This window comes from Atta cephalotes (assembly GCF_000143395.1).
Source record: "Atta cephalotes unplaced genomic scaffold scaffold00003, whole genome shotgun sequence".
In the NCBI taxonomy this organism is placed as follows: domain Eukaryota; kingdom Metazoa; phylum Arthropoda; class Insecta; order Hymenoptera; family Formicidae; genus Atta; species Atta cephalotes.
This window is the reverse complement of record NW_012130067.1, coordinates 5,906,791-5,915,383: the sequence shown is the minus strand read 5'-3', so window position 1 is coordinate 5,915,383 and position 8,593 is coordinate 5,906,791. Positions and strand designations below refer to the sequence as shown.

Below are 8,593 nucleotides of genomic sequence, written 5' to 3'. Positions count from 1 at the left end.
TTATGAGCTTCTCATGTGTCTAAAAAAAAACTTGCAAGAATTTTCGATGCTGTAACATGACAGCTTAAAGTTTTTCCTACAAAATCATTTTTTAAAAATATTTCTAAGTTTTTTGTTATTAATTTACTATGTTAAATAAAAGTTAAATAAAAGAAGCACTTCGACTTTGATTACTCATCTCATAACTTCGTTAAAAATTATGTAAAAAGCAGATTTTTAAAGCTAAAACTTTACTTTATCGAATGATATGGTATTGCTAAATTAACAAAAAATATAAACATAATATAAATAAAATAACGCTACGAATTTTTGTTCTGATCTAATATTTCTAGCTGGCCAAAATATTCGATCGATTTGTAAGACGATTTCAAGAGAATCTTTTCACTCTTTGCAATACGCGGTCCATTCGTATCCACTCATGCCATTGAAAATTCCTGTCGTATACTTTTCAAGACGTTATCACGCGACGTTCATCGTGACAGAAAGGAAAGCGTCGTCGTTCAGGTTGGTCACCCTCTCATCCATTTCACTCGGCAGTAAGGAATGTACTGAATGTAAGGATAAAACGGTCTCAAGGGAATAGAAACTTTCGAAGGGCATAGTAATCGACAAGTAACGTGCGTATTCGATATATGTAGAAACATTACGTTAATAAAAAAAAAGAAAGAAAAAAAATAACACATAGGCGCAAGATATGTGTCGACACCCATGCTTTTCTCGTGTCACTGATTCCTTCTTCTCATACCAATATAGACAATTTGTCCTTCCATGAAATACGTCTAATACGTTGCGATCCGGAGATTTCACAGGGATAGATAAAAATAAGGTCCGGTCGCGATTTAATATCTCAGTGCTTTATCCCGACGCTCGTGCATACCTCCCAGGAGAGTTTTATCGTAACGACGATGCATCATGGCTATGCATGGCGGCGGCGGCGGGATGGAAAGTACGGGGTCGTTAATTTAACCAGCCGATTGTATTCGTACGTAAATCCGCTTTACATGAAGATAATAGATCGATGGGGCATAGTTGGTCAAGGATTTTGCGCGAATCTGCGCGTAAATAATGTAGGCGTACGTCGAAAATGGTTTAATCAGCTTCGCCGATGATCTCGGGGTATCGATGACGTTAATGGTCAGCGCGAATATTGGGGAATCGAGATTATAATATCCGACATTGGACCGCCTCTACTCCGGCCAGGCGGCTATTGTCTTTCATAATAATACGCAAGTCGGATCTCACGATGTTAGCTGTCGATTGCATCAGACTGCCGTTAAGCGTCACGTCAACGTTTAAAAGATCCCAGGCTTCCGGACAGAGGTTAAGGGTCATTAGGCACAGAGGAAGGCGTGACCTTTGTATCCCGGATCGTTGCGTTGAAGCGAATATATACGGATCACGTACCCATACTCGATGCAGCGGAACGTACATGCATCCGTTTTACGTTAGCGAGCCGTCACAGTGTGCCAGGATAATGTCCGGATTCGTATTCCCACTTGGTTCCCGGATCATGCAGATCCATCTGCTATTATCGGCAAATCCGCCTATCGAAAATGTGATAGCCGACTTTCGCACAATGTAAATCAAATCGCACACGCGCGGCTTGGCGCACAATGCATCTATAAATGCTTTCGCTTTCTTGTTACATAGACATGAGATATAGAGTCGTAAAAGTCAATAGCGTGAACTTAAACTACGGGAAAGGAATAGTTGTTGCTGACCAGAATCGGCGCGTGATTTTCTAGCGCATTTAATGGTACGAAAGGACATTATGATAAAAGAAAAATTGTTACAAGTTCAAAGATCTCAGTGAAAAGTAATTTGCTAGCTGTACGTGACTGAAATGCAGCATATAACCCCTTTTTAGAAAATCGAGACTGAGGTCGCAAAACTAGGAAGAAAACTTTCTCGATGTAAGAATATCCTGATAATTCGAAATTGTTATGATGTAGGTAAATAACGTTTTCTGATAAATGACGTGGTGACAAAGCGTCTCAGCTTCGATATTATTTGTCGTCATTTTGAGGTCAAAATTGACAAATAACGTGCTGCAGACAAAAATAGAGAGACTGCTATATAATAATATAAAATTCAAAATTCTCATTTTTACTCACACACCTTTTATATTGACATTCTATAATAGTGGTGTGGTATAAGAGTTATTTCAATTGTGGCGCGTTTAAACCGCCGGCAATTACCGTTAAAATTACACGATACTTACCGGGGCACCGAAATTCTGCATTGCGGCAGGCTCCATTATTTCCAGGCGTTGCCGACTATAGAGTGAGAGTGTTAGTACGCGCTCATTGTGAGCCGAACATAATGCCAGTGACTCTTCAAAACCACCTGCGCGCGGCTTGGTAGATTTGCTCAGGTGTGTGCCGATTATGAGCGTGCACGTATTTGTTCACAAAATGAAAAGAATCGCGTACGATTATTTATCCCAGTCGGTCCTTCAACGTCGACTCGTGTTTCATTGATATAGAAAAGTCTATGTATGCGCAGACAAATTTATTACTCTAAAACAAAACATATTTATTTAAAAACAAAAATTTATTTAAATAATCAATATCGAAGAAAATTCGTTAAATTTAAATATGGAATATTTGCGTGGCAGAGAAATGAATATATGCAATTTTACATGATTCTTGCAATTTAAGCAAATGCACCAGTTTGACAATACTAAATAAATGATCTTTCGGTGAATACATATCCGTAATTGCGATAAATTATTACAATTGCAGTAACAAATGCACATTACACACTTAATGAAAATTATGGCCGTGCTATCATGTTAGTTCCGGCTAAAGTTTGTCGACCTATTCTTGCCATGCTTGTGGGAGGAAGGGCGATCTGTAAATTTGCCGTAGCTTGGTCGACGAGACCGCAATTTTGGCCGGACGACCATAATTAAACGAGGGAAAACTGGATAATTGATTAGGTATGGGTAGTCTGGAATCGCCAATATTGTCGGATACCAGCACATAAATCAAACATACGTGGATATATGTATATAAACATACACTTTATTATGATAATTTATAATTGCTGTATTATTCACAATGAGTATGAGTAATAACGTATCGTAATTAGATATACAAACTGGTCTATCGAGTAGTAACCTAGACTAATTAAATTGCGGCTAATTATACACGGCCCCACGTTCAATTTCTAATGCCAAACTTTCGCATTTCAATATCGCGAATTTTCCAATTTTACACCTTTTTTAAAAATGTTCTTTCGTCTGTGCTGTTAAACGGATCGATAATATTAATTATTTAATGATTATACATTTCACCCGTTAGTTCCGTTTGATAATAACACTAATTGGCTGTTGGATTTGTCGATCGGCCAAACGTCCTGATAAAAAAAAAGGGATTGTTAGAATAAAAATAAAATATGTATTGTAATATATATCGAATTATATTTGCTGACATTTACATAGAAAGTACGGGGCTCAATTCCTGCAGCTATATGAATTGCAAATTATTTTTAACCGTCGGATTTTTTCAACGTTTAATTACCATTACGTAATATCACAAAATTGTCTTCCCTAATATAGCAGAATAGACGTATCTGTCACGAGTAATGTAATTTTTATATATGCAACTATGCTATCTCATGGAATTCATAATGAAATGCAGTGATGCTAAATGCTTATTTTCCATTAAAATTGGAGAAAAGCCTAAGGCTTAAACGTACGAAAAATAGAATACTCAGCTCACTTCCATACCTTGTATTAAATGTATTAGCTTCCACGTATTTTATTTCTTACCTTAGCTAATGAGCAACTCTCCTATGACCTCTTATTTTAATAGCTTCATTCATATGTTTTCTACGAGGAGAAAGCTTGATTCCTCATCTCTTAATTATAATGATAGTAAATGCTTGCGAAAAATTTTTGCAACTCTGATTGACGCTGGCCGATTAACGCATAATTTACACATTATGTTAACGTTTTTATTAACTAAATTTTTTTCCAATTTGATTGATTGTTAATATAGGATAATATATAAAAAAATCAAATTTATATATTCATCTACATAGAATCTAAAAGTATTAAATAAATATAATTTATATGTTGTAACTCTGATATTAGATACAAATTAAAACGAAGAAATTTGATATATTCTATTTAATGTTTATCACAAAATAAAATACTGCAATAAAGATATCCGAGCTGCAAATAATAAACAAGAGTCGCAGACAGAAAAATATAGTAACTGAAAATGTAACTTCATACATATGCATTATCATTTCCATATACCATTATAGTTTAGATCTTATTCTCGTTTCGTTGCATTTTTCCCATTATTCGCAGCGTTCTGCGAAATACCACAGGCCGTTGTGTCCGGATGGCCAAAATTTATTTACTCGAGTTTGTTATAACGATATTACATGACAATAATTTATAGTAGAGAAGTTTAATAAGCATCGACAAAATTTTCGATGTAACATTTCTTTTTTTGTATACAGGTATATACATTGGTCTTCTATTAAGTTTTGACAAAGTTTTGCAAGTATTCGTAAAGTAACATACAAATTAAATTCGTCACATTGTATAATAATATTAACAGATTATATTTTATTTGTTTTGCTACGTTATATGCTGAATTATTAATCACAAAATTGGTTTAATTAAATTAATTATTTTTAACTAAATTATTTTAAATGTTTCCAGCAATATTTTATTTAATTCTTTTATTTAATTTCAATTTTCGTTTATTTATTACAGTCAAAGTAATAATTTTGATATTAATATTTAATCAATATAAAAAATACTACAGAGATAATCTCTCTCTTTCTCTCTCTCTCTCTCCCTTTTTCATAAATGTTGAAAAAAGCTTTCATAGAAATTCTTTTTTACGATATACTTGCAATAGAACATTGCCGTACCAAGCTCATCGAAGAATGTATTTCTTTAAAATTATTTGTTTCTTTAATTTTCATACAAAAGCCATACCAAATGCCACAGATTAGCGGCACATTCATTACCCTAGTATTGGCACCGTGTATTTACGTGCGTAAAATTGCGTATCTACGAGAGAGGAACACAAAGTACGATCCGAGAAAAAGAGTCTCAAAAGTATATGCGTATTCTCTTCTCATGCATTGTGCTATTGTCATATTTTATTATGAAAAAGATAAAATTCATCATAATTTCATTTTTCGTGTACAGCTTTCATCTTCGGCGTAAAAAAAAATATTATATCTCAAAGAATGATTGTGTATGTAAAAAAATAAAATGTTAATTTTAACCTAATGCCGTATAATGAACTTTCTGAGATATGCAAAAATGTTAAAATAACAAAATGTTAATTTTAACACTTTTGCATTTCTCAGGAAGTTCACTATATCTCATTAAGTTAAAGCTAATATTTTATTTCTTATAGTGTATGTATGTGTGTGCGTATGTGTGTGTGTGTGTATGTATGTGTTTATTGGTAATGAAAATTATAAATGTTTATGCATACATGAAAACAAGGTAAATTCTCTTTGAAAACAAGGTAAATTTATTTTTAATATAATGATAACCTGACACTCATATAAATCAAGTATTTTTGAAATAATTGTAATTTCGCTGACTTTTCGAACGAAACTTTTATGTCGAGAGATATTTTTCACGAATGCAATCCTCAATTTTTTATACTGTTTAAAATACATACTTCGTCTTTCTGGTATTACATATACAACGGTGCAGCGATAAAGCTGCACCGAAACGGACATCGTAAAAACGTTGAAAGCACACACGAGATACAGCAAATATTTATAGAAACACGTCGTACTACATGTAACTATATTACCAATTACAATTATCACGTTTCAAAAGTATAGGTAGATACACGCTTGAATGCACACGATTCTAAGTTATATCTGATTAAGTACGCGTTTATTAACAAACTTGCTATAATCGTTTATCGCACACAGTTAAGTTCGCTCGAATCTCCCTTGGTCCTCTCTCGTTAAATATTCTTATATTGAATTTAAAAGTGGCAAAATAATTTTCAAGGAATTTAATTCTAGCATTCGATTCTCACCATTAGCGCACATTGTCATTTGTCCTGGCGAACGATTTCAGAACGTTATATCGACGTTCGAAGCCAAAGATTATCTACGGAGCAGGCATCTGTTTCTTTATTTTTTGTTTTTATTAGCGACTTTATTTTTTCGAAGAGAACCGCGACTCGCATCGTCGCTGTCCGATCGACAGGATAAACAGGATGCCACGAAGAACGCGAGGACACATATATATAAACGATAACGATATATGCGTACCTTCTTAAATTTCGTTATCGTGATTGATCCGCGACAGGTCGGGCTTGCGGTCCTAGATAGCACACAAACACAGCATACGAAAAATATTCAGGCATTCCACTATAATAGGACTCTCTTCGTCGCTGACGATCGTCGGACGAGGCTGCTACGCGGTCGAAGTATCGCGCTTCTTCCTTCATCTTTCACGGCCTGTTTTCAGCTGGCGAACGAGCAGGAGGTAGACCCGTTCCCCAATTGGGGCGGACTAAAGCGTCTCCAGAAAATTCTGCACGAGCAGAGTGGGCGCGGTTACACGCGTCTTCCCTTTTCTTGGCTGTCTGCAAGTACGCACGTTACAACGCGGCGCCCGTTGCAGCTGTTCCGACTTGTTGCTGTCTTGTTCGAGTTGCACCGACACGCTGGCCACGCGCGGTCTCGAACATCCATTCTCCTACAACAGACAATTGCCGATGCTCCAGCGAAATTTGCGATCTCTCTGTGATTTACAGATTACTGCGGCGTACGTTGTACGGACGGGTAAACTGGGGTAAACTGCTACGCGTAACTCACTCACGATTGTTCATGATGAATGCGAAGAACGTTATTGATATACGAAATTAACGCGATATTAAACGATTATTACATTTGAAGACACATAACTGCAAAAGTTAAATGGTTAAATTACACATAGTAATGATACGATACATTAATTAATTAATAGTATTGCTTTTGAATACCGAGAGAATATGAGAACTTGAGAATATTAATGCTGAATATCAGTTTAAATACAGAAGTTTCTAGTTGAGCTAAATACAATTTCAGAATTATGTAACTTTGACAAATTTTACTCATTGTACACGTCATGCTTTTAGTCATGGCTAACGTTACTTTTGCACGCACCCAAATATTTCAAATTCTATCATGTCACTATGATTTATATATATTTAAGTTTGATTTATGATTTATGTATATGTGTGATCAAAATTTAAAGTATGTGCATAATGTACGTTTATATGCTTTCTTTGATACGTACAAATTCGTTGAACAAAAAAAAAAGAGAAAAGACTGCATTTTTCCTTTGCGTGACTTCAGAAAAGTATTCTCATTTCTAAAGCTTTATAAATGTTCTAGCAAAAAGGCAGCTTTATTATCAGTGTGCATGTGATTATCACAAAAGCGATTTAATCCAGACAAAACGGTAAGAGGATAATGTGTGGCTAAATGTGCAAGTACTTAAATCTTTAATGAGTAGAACAAGTCATTCTTGAGAAAACTAAGTTGAAATGGGACCGGAATGATGAAAGACAGAAGAAAAGAGACTAAACGGAACTACATCCATTTAATCAGAATTATGGTATGACCAAAGAATCTTAATCAGTCTTGTAGAAACGAAAGAAATTCGCGCATCGTATCGTGCTAGTAATAACTTTTAAGATTATCCATTTTATGATAGACAAAAGTACTATTGTATTAAGATAGCAGACGGCAATATGAGAACTGAAACTTTGCTACTATACACACGATGCTCATATGACCGAAACTACTAACCGATATACAGAGATTCCGTTGATGTTGATGAGTCCTTTGACGAGACTCGCTTTGTAACTCCCACGCACGAATATACAAGTCTCCGCGATAGATGAAGCCTCCTCGTTTTGCTCGTAACATTAAATGCCATCTGAAACAAAGAGAAAAATAAAATTCCAGTGTTATAGCGTATTACATAATTTATATTCATTTGCTTTCGTGATTTGTATAAAATTGTGTTGCATAGCAAACTGTAAAATATTTTCGTGAGCAAAAGCGTGCTTTTTTCTCAGAGGTCCATTCCTTAAATTATAGAAATGATCAATAATTGCTGGAGAGAATGAAGATTTATTTCCTCTTTATAAATTGAATCTCTTCCTCTATTTCTCTCTTTTTCTCTCTATTTCTCTTTCTCTCTTTGCACATTTAAAATTTTCCTCGGTATAAATTTTCGCGCTGATGTAATTCCAGTATCATTATTCAACATCCAAAAGCACACTCTATAAAATAAATTCGTAAGTAACATACTCTTTTTTTACGCGTCACTTGTGCTCTAGTTTATCTCTGATCTTTCCACTTACGTCCGAACATCGTATTTATGAGGCGTAAAAGAGGAAAAGTTGATTGACGAGAATGATACTAATATTCGTGATCTTACGAGTGTATATATATATATATATATACACACACACACACACATACACACACACACACACACACACACACACACACACACACACACACACACACACACACACACACACACACACACACACACATATATATATACATATATATATATATATATATA

At 34.8% G+C, this 8,593-nt stretch overlaps 1 protein-coding gene across 1 annotated transcript in view; it reads right to left on the bottom strand.

Moving 5' to 3' along the window:
- Positions 1 to 6,520: 6,520 nt before the first annotated feature.
- LOC105625599 (transmembrane and TPR repeat-containing protein 1-like) overlaps positions 6,521 to 8,593 on the bottom strand; it is a 31,130-nt gene continuing 29,057 nt past the window's right edge. Inside the window, exons 7-8 of the mRNA XM_012206920.1 lie at positions 7,804 to 7,933; positions 6,521 to 6,706 (exon numbers count right to left, since the gene is read on the bottom strand). Coding sequence (XP_012062310.1) covers positions 6,521 to 6,706; positions 7,804 to 7,933 — 316 coding nt within the window. The remainder of the gene's footprint in view (positions 6,707 to 7,803; positions 7,934 to 8,593) is intronic.